The sequence below is a fragment of the Tursiops truncatus genome, chromosome 20 (assembly GCF_011762595.2).
Source record: "Tursiops truncatus isolate mTurTru1 chromosome 20, mTurTru1.mat.Y, whole genome shotgun sequence".
Taxonomy (NCBI): domain Eukaryota; kingdom Metazoa; phylum Chordata; class Mammalia; order Artiodactyla; family Delphinidae; genus Tursiops; species Tursiops truncatus.
This window is the reverse complement of record NC_047053.1, coordinates 19,452,270-19,476,450: the sequence shown is the minus strand read 5'-3', so window position 1 is coordinate 19,476,450 and position 24,181 is coordinate 19,452,270. Positions and strand designations below refer to the sequence as shown.

The following is a 24,181-nucleotide window of genomic DNA, read 5'->3' as shown; positions in this document are numbered from 1 at the left end:
CGACCTTGCCTGAAATAATCCATTCTTTGCTAATAATTTCCTTTTTCCACCCCTCTTCTGCCTTTAAAAACTATTCCTTTTCTACAGCTTGGGGGACTTCTTTTCTATTGATAGAAGGGACGCTGATTCACGAATCATTGAAAAAAGCCAATTTGATCTTTAAATTCACTCAGTTGAATTTTTGTTGTTTAATAGATTTAGTGGCAATGGTGGAATTGAAGGAGAATTCTGACAGCTTCAGGATAATGAGAAACATAGGTACTCCATGAACCCTTTGAGTTCACTGTCTTTTTCACCAATTCTGAGGGTAGGTTTCCTCTTGATTTTGGGCATCACTCTCTTTGCATCAAGCTCAATTTAATTAGCTTTCCAGGGACTTCCCTGGTGGTCCAGTGGGTAAGACTCCATACTCCCAATGCAGGGGGGCCGGGTTCGATTCCTGGTCGAAGAACTAGATCCCGCATGCATGCCACAACTAAGAATCTACATGCCGCAACTAAGAAGCCCACATGCTGCAAACAAGATCCCCTGTGCGCAACTAAGACTCAGAGCAGCCGAAATAAATAAATAATATTTTTTAAAAAAGATTTTTTAAAAAATTAGCTTTCCAGTTAGCTCCCCATTTGTCTGGAGTCGCTGGTTCCAAGTTGGGAGCTGCTGGTATCTTAAACCACAGTTCCCTGTTTGATTGGAAACCCCAGCTCTTGGTTCTGTCCCCAGATTCCACGTTGGGAGTTGCTGGCGGTGTAGTCTGCATTTCCATATTTGTTTTGAATCAGTCTGAAGTCTCCATTCTTTGGGGTTTGCTGGTTCAATCCTTTCCCCAGTCCCCAGTTCCACACTGGGAATTGCTGATGGTGTGCACAAGGCCTTTTCTTGGCCAGGGTGCAGTAACATCTGTTGGTTATTGCTGATATATTAAGCTGCACATGGTTGTTTGTCTTGTTTTGTATAGCTGAAGGCTACAGCTAATGGTAATCTGGGAGGCCAAAAAGCTAAAAAAATTGGTGGGTACGGATCAAGCACATAAGAACTGTTAAAGCACTTGCCACCAAACCCAAAGACTTCTGAGTTAGGATAAATTGGCCATGGGGTGGGTCAAATTGACACTAGGTCACTCACCAACCTCAAGAAGTTTTCCGTGCAACAATGTGCACTGTAAACTACCACGTAATCCCCAACTCAGTGGCACATCCCTTATAGGTATTAGACCAGCTTTGAGAAACCCAAAGCCTTAGCTAACGGGATCCTTAAACTCTAAAGAGTCAAGGGTACCACCTTTGGGCACACCTGCTTATTTTATGTCTGAAAAATATGATCCTGAAAGCTACAAATATCTACAAAGGTGGCGAAATCTTACCAAAAACAGCCTAGAATTACAACGGTCATCATGGAGAACATTTTAATTAGACATGATCATTCATTTAAGAAGAGCACTTGAAAGTCAGGATTCCCGAATTAAACAAGCAGAATGGGGTACCTATTTTACCTGGTATGCAGAGACCTCCAAAAGCCTTCAAGATTCCAAAATAGCCTCATTGAACATTGCAACAGGATAGAAAGCCCAGAAATAAACCCACACACCCATGGTCAATTAATCTTTGACAAAGGAGGCGAGAATATACAATGGAGAAAAGACAGTCTCTTAAGCAAGTAATGGACAGACACATGTAAATCAAGGAAGTTAGAACACACTGTGCACAAAAATAAACTCAAAATGGCTTAAAGATTTAAATATAAGACATGACACCATAAAACTCCTAGAAGAGAACATAGGCAAAACATTCTCTGACATAAATTTTAGCAATGTTCCCTTAGGTCAGTCTCCCAAGGCCACAGAAATAAATGCAAAAATAAACAAATGGGGCCTCATGAAGCTTATAAGCTTTTGCATAACAAAGGAAATGATAAACAAAACAAAAAGACAGTCTACAGAATGGGAGAAAATATTTACAAACAATGTGACAACAAGGGCTTAATTTCCAAAATACACAAACTGCTCATACAACTCAATAACAAAAAACCAAACAACCCAATCAAAAAATGGGCAGAAGACCTAAATAGACATTTATCCAAAGAAGACATCCAGATGGCCAATAGACACATGAAAAGATGCTCAACATCGCTAATTATTAGAGAAATGCAAATCAAAACCACCATGAGGTATCACCTCACACCAGTCAGAATGGCCATAATTTAAAAATCTACAAATAACAAATGCTGGAGAGGGTGTGGAGAAAAGGGAACCCTTGTATACTGTTGGTGAGAATGTAAATTCGTGGCTACTATGGAAAACAGTATGGAGGTTCCTCAGAAAACTAAAAATAGAGTTGCCATATGATCCAGCAATCCCACTCCTGGGCATATGTCTGGAAAGAAACTCCAATTCTAAAAGATACATGTACCCCAATGTTCATAGCAGCACCATTTACAATAGCCAAGACCTGAAAACATCCCAAGTGCTCATCAACAGACAATTGGCTTAAGAAGATGTGGTACATATGTACAATGGAATATTGCTCAGCCACAAGAAAGGATGAAATAATGTCATTCGCAGCAATGTGGATGGACCTAAACATTATCATACTATGGGAAGTAAGTCAGACAAATACCATGTGATATCACTTATATGTGGAATCTAAAATATGATACAAATGAACTTATTTACAAAACAGAAACAGACTCACAAACATAGAAATCAGACTTACGGTTACCAAAGGGGAAAGAGGGTGGGGGAGGGATAAATTAGGAGTTTGGAATTAGCAGATACAAATTACTATATATAAAATAGATAAACAATAAGGCCCTACTATATAGCACAGGGAACTATATCCAATATCTTCTAATAAACAATAAAGAAAAATAATCTGAAAAAGAATATAGATGTGCGCGTGTGTGTGTGTATATATATATATATATATACACACATATATATATATATATATATATATGCACACATATATATAACTGAATCACTTTGCTGTACACCAGAAATTAACACAATGTAAATCAACTATACTTCAATAAAAAAAATTAAAAATAAACAACTCAGGGACTTCCCTGGTGGTCCAGTGACTAAGACTCTGCACTCCCAATGCAGGGGGCCCAGGTTCATCCCTGGTCAGGGAACTAGATCCCGCATGCCACAACTAAAGATCCCTTGTGCTGCAACTAAGACCCCATGCAGCCAAATAAATAAATAAATAATTGTTTTTTAAAAACTCAATTTAAAAATGGGGAGAGGGGCTTCTCTGGTGGTGCAGTGATTGAGAGTCCGCCTGCCGATGCAGGGGACGCGGGTCCGTGCTCCGGTCCGGGAGGATACCCCATGCCGCGGAGCGGCTGGGCCCGTGAGCCATGGCCGCTGGGCCTGCGCGTCCGGAGCCTGTGCTCCGCAACGGGAGAGGCCACAGCAGCGAGAGGTCCGCGTACCGCAAAAAAAAAAAAAAAAAAAAAGAATAAAATGGGGAGAAAAATAGAAAGATTCATTGCAAAAGGCCAATAAAAAATTAAGGATACTGGAGGTGCCTAAAACAAAAGGTAATGGGACTCGCATGACCCCTCCTGCCCCCCTCTATCCTTCTTTACCTGGGTACTCACATTTTACTAATTCTCCGAACTGCCTTTTTATTCTAAAAGACTAGTAAACAGTTATTTTTTAAGATTTATTTTTGTCTGCGTTGAGTCTTTGTTGTTGCGCGTGGGCTTTCCCTTGTTGCGACAAGCAGGGGCCACTCTTCGCTGCGGTGCGTGAGCTTCTCATTGCGGTGGCTTCTCTTGTTGCAGAGCACGGGCTCTAGGTGTGCAAGCTTCAGTAGCTGTGGCACGTGGGCTCGGTAGTTGTGGCTCGCGGGCTCCAGACCTTAGGCTCAATAGTTGTGGCACATGGGCTTCACTGCTCTGCAGCATGTGGAATCTTCCTGGACCAGGGCTGGAACCCATGTCCCCTGCACCAGCAGGCGGATTCTTAATCACTGTGCCACCAGGGAAGCCCAACAGTTGTTTTTAAAAATAAAAACTGCCCAAGATTGCAGGCCATCCTCCTTAGGTATCTTCTACTCCTTAGTCAAAGACTGAACTAAGGGCCATAGCTAAAGGGTTTCCTAAACCCAGGGAGGATCCCAAGAGTTTTTTGAAGAGTTTAGAATCCTTACTGGGGCCTATGACCCGGGGCTGCCAGATCTTTATCAGCTTGTGCCCGGGATGGTGGGACCTGGGGAAACCCAAAAATGGATACAGAAAGCAGAGTGGCAAAACACCGAGGATGATACTTGAGATCCTCAACCAAAAAAAAGCTCCCAAAAGAGCCACCAACCTTTTACAAGCCATTCCTAGAGTCTTCCCTGCACTAATCGTTCTACTCTTCAAACATTCAAACAAAAGAAAGAATGCTTGTCCTGCGGCATTCCGGATTTCATATAATAAATGATGTCGCCTAACCTGCTCCAGATGTCCTATTTGTAAACAGAATATCTCTTGAGATTAGTGGATTAATAAAGGCAGAAAATTAAATGGGAAGCCACTGACCTGACTGAACTCGTGACCATAGCTGAGCCTTTGAAACAAGATGGTAAACAAAGATCTGAGGCATTATTGGCTTTATAACTACGACAGCACCAAGACCAGGCCTCAGATAATACTTGGGCCTCCCACATCGCATCCTGCTAGGTCCATCATTAGAACGCCCACCCAAGAAGCAATGTCTCATTGGTAATCAGTTGGGACACTGGAAAAGAAAAATTGTCCTAAACAAATTCCTCACTATCCACGCAAATGTCCCTAAGAGAGAACACCCATCTGGGCCTCTTCCAAAATTGACGGGGGGCTCTGAGGGACCCTCTGGTAACTGCTACCAGCAATATCCTTAAACAGCCCAGGGGAAACAAAAATTAAAATTGATGGAAACCTTGCCAAATTCTGGTAGATCCTGGGCTGCACTCTCCACTTTAAACCCCACTCTCATAGGACAACAAATCCTGTGAAAAAAAGGTTTCCATCTAATAACGTTCTATCTCAAGCAATGCAAAATGATCATGGGTAAAGCATTCTTTTTTGCTGTGTGACACAGCCCCAGTTGATGTATTAGGTAGAGATGTCTTTTCTAAATGAAAAGGACTGATATGTTTTGCTTCCCATGGAGACTCCACCTTAGAATTTCCTGACCAACTTGAACCTGATCTTATATGTTCTTTACAATTTGTCCTTGGTTTGCAAGAAGAATTCAAACAAAAGTCCCCTAATTTAATCGAGGTGCTCAAAAATCTGTGGGCTACTTCTAATACCGATGTTGGTAGAATAAAAAGTATAAAGCCTGTACATATTCAGATAGATCTGGCTAAACCTCTTCCTAAATTGCCTCACTGTCCATTAAAGCCTGAGGCTGTACAAGGCCTCTCAACTTGTCCCATAGCAGAAGACTTAATCACCCCGGGGCTGGTCATTTCTGTACCGGCCCCTGCAACACGCAGATCCTCCCAGTATAGCTAATGGGCGGGAAGATGATTTGTCCAGGACTTGAGAACTATTAACAAGATAGTGGTTCCCCGTTTCCTGGTGGTTCCGATCCTGAACCTCCTTTTATCACAAGTTCCGCCAGACTCAAAAGGGTTCACTGCTGTGGACCTTTGCTCAGCCTTTGTCAGCATCCCTGTGGACCCCAGCAGCCAATATCTATTCATCTTGACGTGGAACCATCAACAATATACCCGGACAGTCACGCTTCAAGGGTTCGCTGAGGCCCCCTCCTGTTCTTCCCAATTGCTCCCCCAAGATGTAAGACCCTCCAGTGTCAGGAAATCAACCTTCTACAGCATGTAGATGACCTCTTGCTGTGCTCAGTTACCAAAGAGGCATCCATAAAGCATTCCACTTATTTGCTGTAAGTAAAAGTTACAATTATCTCTAGACACTGTTCATTACTGAGTCGTAATGTAAGCTCTTGGTGAATCCAGCTATCTCCAAAAATGATTAAACTAAACCAAGGACTTCCTAGGCCCACAACTAAGTGACAGCTTTGTGGCTTTCTAGGCCTAGCAGGTATTGCCGACTACAAGTTCCTAATTTTTTCCTATTAGCTTCCCCTTTCTATGAACTTACTAAAATTTCTGTCCCTGAACCCCTTCCATGGGAAGATAAACATGGGTAGGCCTTTCTAAGACTAAAACAAGAAGCTCCTGTCCTAGGGCTACCTCACTATTCAAAACCTTTCACCTTATCTGCGCAGGAGAGAGAGAACCAGGCCCTGGGAGCATCGAGAGCCTGGTAATGAACACAGGCCTGTTACAGCATCAGCTTGATTCCTTGGTTCCTGCCCCCGCAGCTGTCTTAAGGCTATAGCCGCAGCTGCAAAGTTAGTAAAGCCTCAGAGGATCTAACCCTAGGAAATGCTGTTTATTTACAAATTCTTCACACTGTCCAAAGTCTTCTTAATTCTGAGCTGACCCAACATTTCTCTGCAAGCAGACTGACCTTCTGTGAGATCCTTCTGTTCTCACCGCCTAATCTGTACCTTAATACAACATCCTTAATCCTGCTATGTTACCACTTCTACCGGATGAAGGTGAGCCCCATGACTGCACGGTAATAATATCCCATTTTGTGACACAACATTCTGATTTACAGACACCCTGTCGAGTAATCCTGATCTAATTTTGTCTGTGGATGGTTCAGATTGTAAAAAAATGAGAAAGGTGATTTCCACACTGGTGATGCTCTTACTACCCAAAATGAACTACCTGAGAGGGAAAGTCTCCTACAAGCTAAATCAGCTCAACAAGCCAAGCTCTGTGTCAGTTATCAGGACAAACCGTTAATATTTATACTGACAGCTGGTATGCCTTTGGTATTGTCCGTGATTTGGGAATGTTATGGAAACAAAGGGGTTTTCTTACATCCTCTGGGACCCCAATCAAACATGGATAACAAATAAACAACCTTCTTACTGCCATTCTCTTAGCTTCTGAAATTGCTATTTCAGGAATTGCTATTATTAAAATTGAGGACTGAACCTGAATATCAGGGAGACACCCTGGCTGGCTTTCATGAGAAGGCCATAAAAGTCTATAAAAGTTGTGGCATGGGACTTCCCTGGTGGCACAGTGGTTAAGAATCCTCCTGCCAGTGCAGCGGACATGGGTTCGATCCCTGGTCCTGGAAGATCCCACATGCCGTGGAGCCCGCGAGCCACAACTACTGAGCCCACGCGCCACAACTACTGAAGCCTGAGCGCCTAGAGCCCATGCTCTGCAACAAGAGAAGCCACTCCAATGAGAAGCCTGCTCACCGCAACGAAGAGTAGCCCCTGCTCGCCGCAACTAGAGAAAGCCCATGTGCAGAAACAAAGATGTAAGGTAGCCAAAAAAAAAAAAAAAAAAAAAAAAAAAGCAGTGGCACATGTGAAGTCCATTCTGCTTCTATATTGTGACCTTTTGTTGCCAGACTTCCACCATGCTGATGTCCTTGCAACAGAGCAACAGTCTGCTCCTGAGTCAGAGAAACTAAGATTGACTGTGGTTGTAAATTTAATAAACAGTTGGAGTTATGGGGAAATCAATATGGCTACTTATTTCTTCACAGCTTCCGGCCAGTCCCGTTTTTCAGGTTTTGCATTCTTTCACTCACCATGGTGCATTTAAGATGACTCAAATTTTAAATAAACTTTGGTGGGAAGATGCCTATAAAATTGCAAAAATCGTTTACTAGAAATGTCTGACCTGTCAGGTCCCTAATCCTGGAAAAATTTTCTTTGTTCCCAGAGGCCTCCGACCTCCTCTCTCTGGACCCTTTTACACCTGCAACTGGACTTCATTCAGTTGCCACCTAGAATGGGTTACCACTATGTTCTTGTTATGGTATGTATGTTTTCTGGATGGGTTGAAGCTTTTCCCTGCCACAAGGCTGATGCCCTCATAATGGAAAAAAAATCTTTTAGAAAATGTGTTTTCCACTTTGGGTAAACCTTCCACCGTCTCCAGTGATCAAGACATCCACGTCTCTGGGGGGGAAAATCATACGAGCCTTAGCAAAAACCCTGCAAAGTTTTTGGAGTCATCACAGTACCTGTCACCCTCAATCACCAGGCAAGATGGAACTAATGGGATCCTCAAACTTAAAATCTCTAAACTTGCTGAAACTACTGGACTCCCTTGGTCTAAGATGTTGCCTCTGGCCTTGCTGACTGTTTGTAATACACCCTTTGGGAAACATAAACTCACTCCACATGAGATAGTCACTGGTAGACAAACGTCCCTTGGTATACAACTGTCTGCTGATCCCTTGTTTCATGCTAATGTGATCAGCTACTGTAAGGCTTTAATGTCTTATGCTAAAGCCTATCGACAGGTTAAAGAAGATTTCCTGTATTCCAATTCAAAAGATCGTGTTGGTCACAGTCTGGAACCTGGTGACTGGGTATTCTGGAAACGTCATCAGAGGAAAACAGCCTTCGGACTCCGTTTGAAAGGACCTTACTAAGTGTTCCTGACCACTAACATGGCTGTGAAACTAGAGGGCATTGAGCCTTGGGTAAGCACATCACAGCTAAGGAAGCCTCCACCTGACATCTGGTCCTGTACAGGTGCTGGATACCCCTGAACCAAACTATAAGAGAGAAGCAGCTGACTTCAAAATAGACTGTTTCCACCCAAGCCGCCAGATCAAGACTTCATACTTTAACCGAACATGAAATTTTTTTCTTCCCTTTCTTTCTTTTACTGTGACATTGGCTTGGAAAGATAACACTCTCATCTGTATCTCCCAGGCCATTGCTAAGGGGAGTAACCTTTCAGAATGCTCAATTTGTCTTCAAAGATTCTAATCTATCCATGGTGCTAGAGACCCTCTGTGACCAATTTCTCTTCTATTTCCAATGTCACTGCAAACTACAGTTGACCCCCATTTAGAACTCTCTTACTAAGTTCAACTCTTGTCACCAGAACACCCTGTGCCTTGTTTTTCCCTTTGTCAAATCGTAACTGTATGTACTCAATTAGACACAAATACCTACAAAAATCTTAGTACATTTGCAGCCCCACGTTCCCATGATTATCTAAATCAGATTGGCTCCCAATCACTAAGAGATCTCACCAGCAGTGCACATCTTTACAAAGCATTTAGGACGACTCTTTATTGCAGGCTAAGAGATTCTCTTCCCATATGTGCTGAAGACCTGACTGAGCCCTGGCTTGGATGGGTAAAGGCAGCAAACCCTGTGAATGAGTCCATTAACAGTACCCAGAATGCTCTGTGCCTCAACATGCTTTGTCTCTCTCTGTGGCTGTTTTCATTCTCCCTGGGCCTATGGATGCCTAGATGCCGAGGGCACAGCCAGGCAATGCCTCCTAGGTTATCTAACTGTGCCTCTAACTTTCCACGAATGAGTTAAGTCATCTCATTGATTGACTTCCCTGGATTTACACCATTGAGTTAGAAAGGAATTATCAGAAGGTGGTCATGACTCAAGACTAGCTTCCTTTGGCAGGGCCATACTTCCCTGGTTATGAGTAAATACAAGTGACAATATGATCAGGAACCCCTCCTTAACTCCTGAAGACATTGCAGATTCCATTGCTAAGACAATAGCTGCCCAATAAAGATCCTTAAACTCTCTGGTCAAGGTTCCTCTTAATCGTAGGATAGCCCTTGATTATCTTCTAGCTGGACAAAGAGAGGTCTGTGCTGTGGTCAACACCACTTGCTGCACCTGGATAACCCTTCTGGGGAAGCTGAGACTCAGTCACGCAAGACCACTGAGCAAGCCGCTTGGCTTAGCAAGGTGACTCCTTCAATGGCTCTTTCTTTGACTTATTTGATTTTGATTGGTTTGGGTCTTAGAGACCATGGCTCAAAGTACACTCCAAACATTAAGGATTATCTGGCTTATAATAATCATAGTAATCTCCCCGGTGTGCTGTATTCTCTCTAAGACTGGAATGCCAGAAGATGAACAAAGAGAATAGCCAACTTAAAAATCATGAACCTGGGGCTTCCCTGGTGGCGCAGTGGTTGAGAGTCCGCCTGCCAAGGCAGGGGACACAGGTTCGTGCCCGGGTCCGGGAAGATCACACATGCTGCGGAGCGGCTGGGCCCGTGAGCCATGGCTGCTGAGCCTGTGCGTCCGGAGCCTGTGCTCCGCAATGGGAGAGACCACAACAGTGAGAGGCCCGCGTACCGCAAAAAAAAAAAATCATGAACCTGAAACCATGACCTATGGACATCACAGAGATGAAGGAAAAAATGGTCCTGACCTGTGAATACCACACAGAGGATGGACAAAAGCTGTGAGAACTACAGAGCAGTAGCTAAGAGTGGTGCTAATGCTTTAAATTTTGATCTCATGTCTCAGTTATTCTGATCGAAAGTGGAGGGGGGGTGGGATAGTTTTAAAAAGGAGACAGAAAAAATAAAATAGAATAAGTAAAACAAAATAAAAAGGAGACAGCAGGCCCCAAATAGAGTCACTTGTGCTAAACCGCACATCAGCAAACCAAGACTTATTACCTGAACTAACTTCAGTTCAACCGCCCAGGATTGTGACCTTTAACCAGTCAACCTGGAAATATCCGGTCAGCACTAGTGAGCTGACCCAACTGCCAGGCCCTTCCATTCTCCTTAGGAAGGTGACCTTGCCTGAAACAATGCATTCTTTGCTAATAACTTCCTTTTTCCATCGCCTTTCTGCCTTTAAAAACCATTCCTTTCTACATCTTGGGGAAGCTCCTTTTTATTGCTAGATGGGCTGCTGCCTGATTCATGAATTGTTGAATAAAGCCAATTTGACCTTTAAACTTTTTCAGTAGAATTTTTGTTATTTAACAACCTCATGCCTATACATTGCCAGAGTGTACCGGCTGTTCCCCCTTACCCCTCCCACTCCAGCCCATAGAGGTGTTTACTGAAGAAGCCCCACCGATCATGGCACTCCCCTTCCCCGCTAAATCAAAACTTTCAATGTCTATTAGCACTAGGGTGACCAGATGCTCTGATTTGCCAGGGTCGGTGTTAATTTATATCTGTTGTCCCAGCATAATTATTAATGGTGCCTCCTTTTATTCTCAAACGTGCCCTAATTTGGGTGATAAAAATGACATGTTCATCTTACTTATGACTATCTGAATGGAGCATCAACTCCCCACCTTCACAGACTGGCCTCAAGCTTCCTTCTCAAATTTCCCCATCACTTCACACAGACTCCAATCTAACATCTTCCCAGTGGGCCTCCACCCAACTTGATAAACACATTATAATCCCCCCCGCTTCTAGGCATTCACTCAAACTATACCTGTCTCCTTTCTGCCTGGCCTGAAAGAGCTTTCAAAGAGCCCCTGCACTTGTCCATCCATGAAGACCTGGTTTAAGTTCCAGGATGAAGCCTCCTTAAGTGCTGATACAGTCTTAGTCTAAATAAACCTCTTGTCAAGGGTTATCTAGGCTTCCTCTGACTTCCTAATGTCTCTTTTCTGTTTATCCTGGGTTGGAGGATGATCAGAGGAGTAATGTCAGGCACAGGGAGAATATCACAGGCTGTTGCGATGGGTCATGGGAGAGATTTGGGGCAAGCATGGCGCTGGCCAGGCAAGGAATAGTGGTGAGAGTCCTGCTGAATAAGAGACTGAAGCACCTGGGGTCTGGTAAACCTCTCTTGGGGACTGGAATTAGAGGGATGGAAAGGTTTTGTCTGGTCTTGTCAGTTTTACCCTGAATCTCATTGAAGACCAGCAGAACTAAAAGGCCATTTCTCAGGAACACAGTTCCCGCCCCCATAACCATACCTCTCACCCCTACTTCCATCTTTCTCCCTCCCAGCTCAATGTAGATTCCCCACAAAATATACAAAATATACGATTGCTGACTGTAATAAAGAATATTTTTTCTGAATTCCTAAAATAATATGTATTTCCATTTAACATTATGAGCCACACCTTTGGTTCACAAGAGCAATGTCTTCTTAAAAATACAAAACAGGGCTTTCCTGGTGGCGCAGTGGTTGAGAGTCCGCCTGGCAATGCAGGGGACACGGGCTCGAGCCCTGGTCCGGGAAGATCCCACATGCCGCAGAGCAACTAGGCCTGTGAGCCACAACTACTGAGCCTGCGCGTCTGGAGCCTGTGCTCCACAACAAGAGAGGCCACGACAGTGAGAGGCCCGCGCACTGCGATGAAGAGTGGCCCCTGCTCGCTGCAACTAGAGAAAGCCCTCGCACAGAAACGAAGACCCAACACAGCAAAAATAAATAAATAAATAAATAAATTTATAAAAAAAAAAAAATACAAAACATTTTTGTATCGATGATCCTTGCCAGGACCCTTACAAGATTCCAGGGAATTAAAGAGGAGCGAGACAACATTACTCATACGTTGCAGGGGATTGAATTGGGGCTCACAGAGGGGGAGGGACCCAACCAAAGCTTTACATTTAAAAAGTAACAAAAATTCATGGCAGAGAATTTTTTAAAAAGTCAATAACTTATATGCAATATTTTTTTAAATTATTAAATAAAAGCCATTCCTTTTGGAATGAGGTTATCTCAGAACACATCTTAGGAAGACCGGGAGAATGAATCAAGCGTTTTGAGGCTCTGGTTTGGTTTTAAAAGGTGAATATTTATGGCTTTAAAGTTTGGGCTTTTTGGTCCAGGTACTTCATGGCATCCTGGACCCATTTCTCCTGGGGATCAACACAGATCTTCTTGTCCTGCTTGGTGCTGAAGCTGTGGGAGAGAGGGAAAGAACTTATTAAGGATCCTCTTTGAAACTTGTGCCAATTTAATCCTAAACCTTCCAGGACCATCTGCCATGGGATGAAGGGGTTGCCATGAGAGCAGAAGAAGGAGATAGAGGAAGGGTGGGATGCTGAGGGTCAGTGGCTGCTCTTGATGGCTCAGTAAAGCCATTCTTGCTCTTGACTCGAAGGAACTGGTATGACCTGAACAAACTTCTAGGCAGGGAGCCAAAGGGAAAATTTCCTGTTGTGAAAACTCATGGATTGGATTATAGAGATGGAACGCTCTAAGTGTAAGGCTCCAGTTAACTCTAATGCGGTTTCAAGAACTCTATCCCCCAGAAATGAAATTTGGGGCTGGGAGAGGGTAGGTTTTGTCTACTTACATCACAGCTTTCTGGGGACATTTGCTGTTGGTGATTCTTCTGTAGCTCTGCAGTCGCTGAATGGAGATCTTCCTTCTGGCCATATTAAAGCAGCAGACAGTTGGGACAGAAGCTGAATTGGGGAGAAATGAATAGAAAGACTGAGCACTAATGATATGTAGATAATTTTTAAGCATGACTTTGTAAGGAAAGAAATTTCAGGAAGGCAAGGAAATGTAAGAGATGGAGGCAGAATCCATCTGCTCTGAGGCCCTGTACCTCTGCCTTTGATTTGGTGTCCCCAGCTGTACAGTAGGGACCCATCACTACAGGCAAGGCTATGGAAAAAGCTTGGTCAATGCAATAAGCTCCAACTTTGTCATTACAAAGAGCTACGTCACTAAGGGATAGTCATAATACTGCTCATCAAATACTCTTCGTTCTCTGCTTTCTGGACGCATGGTAGACTTGCAAGTCTTGGCCACTTTTGGTTGATTGGAACCATTAACTGGTTTTGAGCAATAAGTGAGAAGACAAAGTGACAAGTATTATTTCTAAGGTAGCTGTTGTAATTGTCAGTGCAAGACCCTTGAGAGCTTTCTTTTCCTTCATTACAGTAAGCAGCAATGTTCCCAATCCATCAATTGCCCCATCAATCCAGAATCCTGAGTATATGAAGTCAAAGCTCTAGTCAGTACATTATAGATATTTAGTATGAGTAAGAAATTAACCTTTGTTGTTTTAAGTCCTTGATAATTTAGGATTGTTTGTTACCACAGCATGCATTGTCTTATCAGACTGATACATGCAGAAAATCTAAGTCATCAGAAGATGAAAACATGAGTTATGATACAAACAGATAGATACAATCACAACACGTCACCTTGAGAGATTCCCCTGGGACCTCATTCCCTTCCTCTAACCACTGTTTCTGAAAACTGTCTTGGGATCCAGTTAAATTTTGGGGTGTACAGTCAAAGCATTTTTTTTCTCTCCACCACTGACAAAAATGCCCCCTGTGCCTGCAATAAGAGAGGGTCTTTCTTTCGTGTGCCCCCATCCCCAAACATGCGAAGGCAGCCGGATTATGGATGGACAAAACATCACTCTCAATATTCATGTCAGGAAAGAATGTGGGGACTGACCTCAGTAGCCTGGGTTTCTAGTGCTGGCTCTTTCTCTGATTGTGAGGTCGGGGCTCTTCTTGTCCACTCGTGGGACCCGTTTTCCCGTCTTTAAAATGACGGGGTCTGCAGCAAGTCTCTGCAGATTCTTGCTGATCTGACAGTTCTGGTGGTGATCAGCTTTGCCATAGAGAAGGGACTTACCTGGCTGAGCCAGCACCTGGGTGCTGAAGATGGCTGCTGTGAGCAGCAGACACAGAAGTGCTGCAGAGACCTTCATGTTGAGTGGGGAGGTTGCCAGCTTCAGTCTGAGAGCTGTTGGTTTCTGGGTTTGTCTCAGCCTCTCTGCAGCTCTGGCTGCTCTACATGCCTTTTAAAGACATCACAGGGTGTGGGAGCTTCCAGGGAAGCCTTTGCTTAGCCAGGGTCATGAACAAATCATGACAAAGGCAAGTCCTGAATTGCTGTTCCAGATCCCAGCAAGTTAACAGGACATAAGAGGCAAACGCATCTTTTCATTGTCACATGTTTTTGGAATGACCGAGCACAAATGGTAACTTAGAGGGTCATTCTTACAAGCTCTGCTTTCTCTGAAATGAACCATCTGCAGTGGGGGAAGAGTCAGGGAGACCAAGGGCATGAAGAGATGAGGAGATTCAAGTACCTTCCCTGGTCCCTGTGTTCACATGGTGGTCTTTAGGATTTTAGAGGCCGGAAAGGGGCCCTAAACTTCTGTAGGCTCCCATCCAAATACAGAGAGATCTCAGCAGCTCTGAACATTGCTTGGTCTCTGGGAACCCAGGAATTGTAGCACATGAGAAACTCACCCCATAATTCAATCTAGTGGTCACAGAATCTTAGTGCCCTGGAATTTTAGTGCTATAGGACATCAGAACTGAGTATTTCTTATTTATCTTGACTTCCTGTGCATTCTTTACTCAGTTTTGTTAAGGAAATTTGACAAATAAAGATTGTATATATTGAAGGTGTACAGCATGATGGTTTGATATTCACATGCATTATGAAGTGATTATTGCAGTTAAGTTAACTCACACATCCATCACCTCCATCACCACACATAGTTAACTTTTTGGGGGGTGTGCATGGTGAGGACACTTCAGATCTACTCTATTAGCAAATTTCAAGTATATAATATGGTATTATTAACTAGAGTCACCTTGCTGTACATTAGACCCCCAGAACTCATTCATCTTATAACTGAATATTTGTACACTTTGACGAACATCTCCCCAGAAATACAAATCAAAACCGTAATGAGGTATCACTCCACACCTCTTAGGGTGGCTTTTATAAAAAATACAAGGCACAGTAAGTGTTGGCGAGGATGTGGAGAAAAGGGAACCCCTGGACGCTATTGGTGGGAGTGGAAATCGGTGCATCCCCTACGGAAAACAGTATGGAGGTTCCTGGGCATTTCTAAGCTATTTGCTTAGCCGCTAAAGCATTTTCCAAATGGAATCAAATAGCCAAAGCTTGTTCATCAAATACACTGTAGTGGATTGGGTCTGCTTGAAGCACAATAGTTGGCCCACATGCCCTCACACCCCAAGGATTCAAGGAACACATTTGGAAAACCAGCAATCTAGTTCAACCTCACTCCCTGAGCACACATTGCAGACAAAGTGCCCAATGGCTAAAAATATCAAAGAGAAAGAGACAAGAACCTACATGTATCCTCTTCGTGCAGAACACTAGGCCCCCTAGTAGGAGATGGTGCAAGGGGAGGTCATTATTAATGGGGTCTTTTAATGAGGTCCTTAATTAAAGTCTTTAATGGGGTCACTGCGGTGAATACAGAATTGAATACTGGTATGGAGGCACTGTAAGGCCATTTCCGGGCTCTTCCTTTACACTCCCGTATCAAATTGGTACAGGTGGCACAGAGAGCTGTGTTGAGAAGGACTCTGAGGCCTTGGCTTGCATTAGTAGACGACAGTGATGTGGCTGACTGGTCGTGTCCATCATGGACACGAGATTAAGAGAGTCCACTTACTGGCCTACATGCTCTCTCAGCTCCCATCTAGAGTAACTGGTCTACAAGTACCTAAAAAGGAATTAAGTAGAGACCAGGAAATCTGGATTTTCCTTACTCTTTCCTGCTCAGCTCCAGATGAAGTGGTCTAGCGTGGTCTCTGGAATCAGGATCCTGAGTTTCGGTGATGGTTCTGCCACTAATTAGCTTGGATACCATGGACAACTTACTAGCCACTCTCTGCTAGGTTAAGACGGGAATAATAATCATGCCTACCTTAGAGAATTGTTGGGTGAAATAAATGAGTTAATATATATATAAAGTTCTCAGTGGAGTGATCACTCTGTTACTCTGTAAGTGGAAATTCCTATATATTTGTGTTTAGAAATGGGGCAGATTTTGTGGGCCAGGGGATGCTAGAAAAGGACCTTGAGTCTGATCATATGGTTTCGTCAACATCTTCTCCCCAATTTTCCCAACTGCTTCCAAATAAAGGCATGTTATGCTAGGGACATTCTCCAAGAATGCCTGAGTTACACTAGTGGAGGAAACAAGCTCTTCAAAGCTGTGTCAATACAACAAGTTTGGAACATTCAAACATGTTTGGCTGATAAGGTTGAGTGATTATGTCCTCTTAGGAGGAATAATTTCATAACTCTCCTGGGTTTTTAGAGGGCCCTATTAGCAAGGAACTTTACATTCTTGTGTTTCGCTTCAAAGCTCTGGATTTCATCTGGAGCAGAGAAACCTCAGTAGGTAGAAATAAATTAAATCTTTAAACGTTTAAGTTCAGTAGCTGTTTTGTCCAGTTGCCTGGCTGTCTCTTACAAGTGGGGACAGCTTCACTGGCTGTCACGTCTCTCTTCCTTGGAAGTTTGTCACTCAGTGGTGATGTGAGCTGGATCCATTACTTGCCTCTGGCCTGGAGCCTGATAAATGTGGGGCTTTGGTCAGGAATGACTCTGAGTGATGGGCAGAACGTGGGTCCCCCCCCTGTGAAATCTGACCTTCCTGAGTGTTTCCCAAAGAATGACTGATGACTAGAGGACAAGGATCCCAGGAGGCCGGACTCCTTGTTTGTTTTGCAGCTCTGCTCCAGATTTCCTCTAATAATGCAAAGTTATACACAGAATTGAAAGAGACATTAACATTCATTTTATTCCAATCCTTTCTTAAAAAAGAAAAAAAAAAGAATAGAGACCTTAAGCTTGGGGACCACTGACAAAATCCCTAAGGCAACATGGTGTGTTTTATTTTTTATTTTTATTATTCTTTTAACATCTTTATTGGAGTATAATTGCTTTACAATGGTGTGTTAGTTTCTGCTTTATAACAAAGTGAATCAGTTATACATATACATATATCCCCATATCTCCTCCCTCTTGCATCTCCCTCCCATCCTCCCTATCCCACCCCTCTAGGTGGTCACAAAGCACCGAGCTGATCTCCCTGTGCTGTGCAGCTGCTTCCCACTAGCTATCTATTATACATTTGGTAGTATATATAAATTCATGCCAACCTCTCACTACATTCCAGCTTACCCTTCTCCATCCCCGTGTCCTCAAGTCCATTCTCTACATCTGCGTCTTTATTCCTGTCCTGCCCCTAGGTTCTTCAGAAACATTTTTTTTTTTTTTTAGAATCCATATACATGTGTTAGAATATGGCATTTGTTTTTCTCTTTCTGACTTACTTCACTCTGTATGACAGACTCTAGGTCCATCCAACTCACTACAAATAACTCAATTTCGTTCCTTTTTATGGCTGAGTAATATTCCATTGTATATATATGGCCACATCTTCATCCATTCATCTGTCGATGGACATTTAGGTTGCTTCCATGTCCTGGCTATTGTAAATAGAGCTGCAATGAACATTGTAGTACATGAGTCTTTTTGAATTATGGTTTTCTCAGAGTATATGTCCAGTAGTGGGCTTGCTGGGTCATATGGTAGTTCTATTTTTAGTTCTTTAAGGAACCTCCTTACTATTCTCCATAGTGGCTGTATCAATTTACATTCCCACCAACACTGCAGGAAGGTTTCCTTTTCTCCACACCCTCTCCCACATTTACTGTTTGTAGATGTTTTTGTAAGGGCCACTCTGACCAGTGTGAGGTGATACCTCAATGTAGTTTTCATTTGCATTTTTCTAATGATTAGTGATGTTGAGCATTTTTTCATGTGTTTGTTGGCAATCTGTATGTCTTTGGAGAAATTCTATTTAGATCTTCTGCCCATTTTTGGATTGGGTTGTTTGTTCTTTTGATATTGAGCTGCATGACCTGCTTGTATATTTTAGAGATTAATCCTTTGTCAGTTGCTTCGTCTGCAACTATTTTCTCCCCTTCTGAAGGTTGTCTTTTCATCTTAAGGTTTCCTTTGCTGTGCAAAAGCTTTTAAGTTTCATTAGGTCCCATTTGTTTATTTTTGATTTTATTTCCATTACTCTAGAAGGTGAGTCAAAAAAGATCTTGCTGAGATTTATGTCAAAGAGTGTTCTGCCTATATTTTCCTATAAGAGTTTTATAGTGTCTGGCCTTACATTTAGGTCTTTAATTCATTTTGAGTTTATTTTTGTGTATGGTGTTAGGGAGTGTTCTAATTTCGTTCTTTTACATGTAGCTGTCCAGTTTTCCCAGCACCACTTATTGAAGAGGCTGTCTTTTCTCCACTGTATATCCTTGCCTCCTTTATCAAAGATAAGGTGACCATATGTGTGTGGGTTTATCTCTGGGCTTTCTATCCTGTTCCATTGATCTATATTTCTGTTTTTGTGCCAGTACCACACTGTCTTGATTACTGTAGGTTTGTAGTATAGTCTGAAGACAGGGAGCCTGATTCCTCCAGCTCTATTTTGCTTTCTCAAGATTGCTTTGGCTATTCGGGGTCTTTAGTGTTTCCATACAAATTGTGAAATTTTTTCTTCTAGTTCTGTGAAAAATGCCATTGGTAGTTTGATAGGGATTGCATTGAATCTGTAGATTGCTTTGGGTAGTAGAGTCATTTTCACAATGTTGATTCTTCCAATCCAAGAACATGGTACATCTTTTCATCTGTTTGTATCATCTTTAATTTCTTTCATCAGTGTCTTATAGTTTTCTGCATACAGGTCTTTTGTCTCCTTAGGTAGATTTTTCCTAGGTATTTTATTCTTTTTGTTGCAATACTAAATGGAAGTATTTCCTTAATTTCTCTTTCAGATTTTTCATTATTAGTGTATAGGAATACAAGAGACTTCTGTGCATTGATTTTGTATCCTACTACTTTACCAAATTCATTGATTAGCTCTAGTAGTTTTCTGGTAGCATCTTTAGGATTCTCTATGTATAGTACCATGTCATCTGCAAACAGTGACAGTTTACTTCTTCTTTTCTGATTTGGATTTATTTTATTTCTTTTTCTTCTCTGATTGCTGTGACTAAAACTTCCAAAACTATGTTGAATAATAGTGGTGAGAGTGGGCAACCTTGTCTTGTTCCTGATCTTAGTGGAAATGCTTTCAGTTTTTCACCATTGAGAACGATGTTGGCTGTGAGTTTCTCATATATGGCTTTTAGTATGTTGAGGTAAGTTCCCTCTATGCCTAATTTCTGGAGGGTTTTTTATCATAAATTGGTGTTGAATTTTGTCAAAAGTTTTTTCTGCATCTATTGAGATGATCATATGGTTTTTCTCCTTCAGTTTGTTAATATGGTGTATCACATTACATGATTTGCGTATATTGAAGAGTCCTTGCATTCCTGGGATAAACCCCACTTGATCATGGTGTATGATCCTTTTAATGTGCTGTTGGACTCTGTTTCCTAGTATTTTGTTGAGGATTTTTACACCTATGTTCATCAGTGATATTGGCCTGTAGTTTTCTTTTTTTGTGACATCTTTGTCTGGTTTTGGTATCAGGGTGATAGTGGTCTTGTAGAATGAGTTTGGGAGGGTTCCTCCCTCTGCCATATTTTGGAAAAGTTTGACAAGGATAGGTGTTGGCCTTTCTCTAAATGTTTGATCGCGTTCGCCTGTGAAGCCATCTGGTCCAGGGCTTTTGTTTGTTGGAAGACTTTTTATCACAGTCTCAATTTCAGTGCTTGTGATTGGTCTGTTTATATTTTCTATTTCTTCCTGGTTCAGTCTTGGAAAGTTGTATTTTTCTAAGAATTTGTCCAATTCTTCCTGGTTGTGAATTTATTGGCATATTGTCGCTTGTAGTAATCTCTCATGATCCTTTGTATTTCTGCAGTGTCAGTGGTTACTTCTCCTTTTCTATTTCTAATTCTATTGATTTGAGTCTTCTCTCTTTTTTTCTTGATGATTCTGGCTAATGGTTTATCAATTTTGTTTATCTTCTCAAAGAACCAGCACTTAGTTTTATTGATCTTTGCTATCGTTTCCTTCATTTATTTTCCATTTATTTCGGATCTGATCTTTATGATTTCTTTCCCTCTGCTAAATTTGGGGGGTTTTTTGTTCTTCTTTCTCTAATTGCTTTAGGTGTAAGGTTAGGTTGTTTATTTGAGATGTTTCTTGTTTCTTGAGGTAGAATTGTATTGCTATAAGCTTCTCTCATAGAACTGCTTTTGCTGCATCCCATAGATTTTGGGTCATCGTGTTTTCATTTTCATTTGTCTCTAGGTATTTTTTGATTTCTTCTTTGAGTTCTTCAGTGATATCTTGGTAACTAAATAGTGTATGTTTAGCCTCCATGTGTTTGTATTTTTTACAGATTTTTTTCATGTAATTGATATCTAGTCTCATAGCATTGTGGTCAGAAAAGATACTTGATATGATTTCAATTTTCTTAAATTTACCAAGGCTTTATTTGTGACCCAAGATATGATCTATCCTGAAGAATGTTCCATGAGCACTTGAGGAGAAAGTGTATTCTGTTGTTTTTGGATGGAATGTCCTATAAATATCAATTAAATCCATGTTGTTTAATGTATCATTTAAAGCTTGTGTTTCCTTATTTATTTTCATTTTGGATGATCTGTCCATTGGTGAAAGTGGGGTGTTAAAGTCCCCTACTATGATTGTGTTACTGTCGATTTCCCCTTTTATGGCTGTTAGCATTTGCCTTATGTATTCATGTGCTCCTTTGTTGGGTGCATAAATATTTACAATTGTTTTATCTTCTTCTTGGATTGATCCCTTGATCACTATATAGTGTCCTTCGTCTCTTGTAATAGTCTTTATTTTAAAGTCTATTTTGTGTGATATGAGAATTGGTACTCCAGCTTTCTTTTGATTTCCATTTGCATAGAATATCTTTTTCCATCCCCTCACTTTCAGTCTGTATGTGTGCCTAGGTCTGAAGTGGGTCTCTTGTAGATAGCATATGTATATGGGTCTTGTTTTTGTATCCATTCAGCCAGTCTATGTCTTCTGGTGGGAGCATTTATTCCATTTATATTTAAGGTAATTATTGATATGTATGTTCCTATTACCATTTTCTTAATTGTTTTGGGTTTGTCATTGTAGGTCTTTTCCTTCTCTTGTGTTTCTTTCCTAGAGAAGTTCCTTTAGCATTTGTTGTAAAGCTGGTTTGGTGGTGCTGAATTCTCTTACCTTTTGCTTGTTGTAAAGCTTTTAATTTCTCTGTCAAATCTGAATGAGATCCTTGCTGGGTAGAGTAATCTTGGTTGTAGGTTTTTCCCTTTCATCACTTTAAATATGTCCTGCCACTCCCTTCTGGCTTGCAGAGTTTCTGCTGAAAGATCAGCTGTTAACCTTATGGGGATTCCCTTGTATGTTATTTGTTGTTTTTCCCTTGCTGCTTTTAATATTTTTTCTTTCTATTTAATTTTTGATAGTTTGATTAATATGTGTCTTGGTGTGTTTCTTCTTGGATTTATCTTGTATGGGACTTTGTGTTCTTCCTGGACTTGATTAACTATATCCTTTCCCATATTAGGGAAGTTTTCAACTATTATCTCTTCAAATATTTTCTCTGTCCCTTTCTTTATCTCTTCTTCTTCTGGCACCCCTATAATTCGAATGTTGGTGCGTTTAGTGTTGTCCCAGAGGTCTCTGAGATGGTCCTCAATTCTTTTTTTTTTTTTTTGTGGTACACAGGCCTCTCACTGTTGTGGCCTCTCCTGTTTCGGAGCACAGGCTCCAGACCTGCAGGCTCAGTGGCCATGGCTCACGGGCCTAGCTGCTCTGCAGCATGTGGGATCCTCCTGGACTGGGGCATGAACCCATGTCCCCTGCATTGGCAGGCGAACTCTCAACCACTGCACCACCAGGGAAGATTGCAGTCCTCAATTCTTTTCATTCTTTTTTCTTTATTCCACTCTGTGGTAGTTATTTCCACTATTTTATCTTCCAGGTCACTTATCCGTTCTTCTGCCTCAGTTACTTTGCCATTGATTCTTTGTAGAGAAGTTTTAATTTCATTTATTGTGTTGTTTATCATTGTTTGTTTGCTCTTTAGTTCTTCTAGGTCCTTGTTAAACGTTTCTTGTATTTTCTCCATTCTATTTCCAAGATTTTGGATCATCTTTACTATCATTCCTCTGAATTCTTTTTCAGGTAGACTGCCTATTTCCTATTCATTTATTTGGTCTGGTGGGTTTTTACTTTGCTCCTTCATCTGCGGTATGTTTCTCTGTCTTCTCATTTTGCCTAACTTACTCTGTTTGTGGTCTCCTTTTTGCAGGGTGCAGGTTCATAGTTCCCCTTGTTTTTGGTGTCTGCTCCCAGTGGGTAAGGGTGGTTCAGTGGGTTGTGTAGGCTTCCTGGTGCAAGGGACTGGTGCCTGTATTCTGGTGGATGAGGCTGGATCTTGTCCTTCTGGTGGGCAGGACCACGTCCAGTATTGTGTTTTAGGGTGTTGTGAACTTATTATGATTTTAGGCAGCCTTTCTGATAATGGGTGGGGTTGTGTTCCTGTCTTGCTAGTTGTTTGGCATGGGGTGTCTAGCACTGTAGATTGCTGGTTGTTGAGTGGAGCTGGGTCTTAGCATTGAGATGGAGATCTCTGGGAGAGCTTTCGGCATTTGATAGTACATGGAGCTGGGAGGTCTCTGGTGGACCAATGTCCTGAACTCGGCTCTCCCACCTCAGAGGCATAGGCGTGACACCTGGCCAGAGCACCAAGACCCTGTCAGCCACACGGCTCAGAATAAAAGGGAGAAAATGGAAAGAAAGAAAGAAAATAGAATAAAATAAAGTTATTAAAATAAAAAATTAAAAATCAAAGAATTAAAAAGTAATTTAAAAAAAGAAAGAGAGAGCAACCAAACCAAGAAAACAAATCCACCAATGATAACAAGCGCTAAAAACTATACTAAAAAAACAAACAAAAAAAAAAAACGGACAGACAGAACCCTAGGACAAATGGTAAAAGCAGTTACACAGACAAAATTACAGAAAGAAGCATACTCGTACACACTCACAAAAAGAGAAAAAGCAAAAAATATATATATAGTTGCTCCCAAAGTCCACTGCCTCAATTTTGGGGTGATTCATTGTCTATTCATGTATTCCACAGTTACAGGGTACATCAAGTTGTGGAGATTTAATCCACTGCTCCTGAGGCTGCCGGTAGAGATTTCCCTTTCTCTTCTCTGTTCGCACAGCTCCCTGGGCTCAGCTTTGGATTTGGCCCCGCCTCTGCGTGTACGTCGCCTGAGGGCACCTGTTCCCCACCCAGACAGGACGGGATTAGAGGAGCAGCTGATTCAGGGGCTCTGGCTCACTCAGGCTGGGGGGAGGGAGGGGCACGGAAAGCAGGGTAAGCCTGTGGCGGCAGAGGCTGGCGTGACGTTGCACCAGCCTGAGGCGCGCTGTGCATTCTCCCGGGGAAGTTGTCCCTGGATCCCGGGACCCTGGCAGTGGCGGGCTGCACAGGCACCCCTGAAGGGGGGTGTGGAGAGTGACCTGTGCTCGCACACAGGCTTCTTGGTGGCTGCAGTAGCAGCCTTAGCATCCCATGCCCGTCTCTGGGGTCCGCGCTGATAGCCGCGGCTCGCGCCTGTCTCTGGA

The 24,181-nt window shown here is 42.2% G+C and overlaps 1 protein-coding gene across 1 annotated transcript; it reads right to left on the bottom strand.

Annotated features, from left to right (window-relative positions):
* Positions 1-12,578: 12,578 nt before the first annotated feature.
* On the bottom strand, positions 12,579-14,545 carry LOC101337965 (eotaxin-like). Its single transcript, XM_004331120.4, has 3 exons — positions 14,411-14,545; positions 13,104-13,215; positions 12,579-12,706 (listed from the first exon to the last, which is right to left on the bottom strand). Exons 1-3 carry the CDS (start codon positions 14,484-14,486, stop codon positions 12,601-12,603), a joined length of 294 nt encoding a protein of 97 aa, XP_004331168.1. The 5' UTR covers positions 14,487-14,545; the 3' UTR covers positions 12,579-12,600.
* Positions 14,546-24,181: the final 9,636 nt, after the last annotated feature.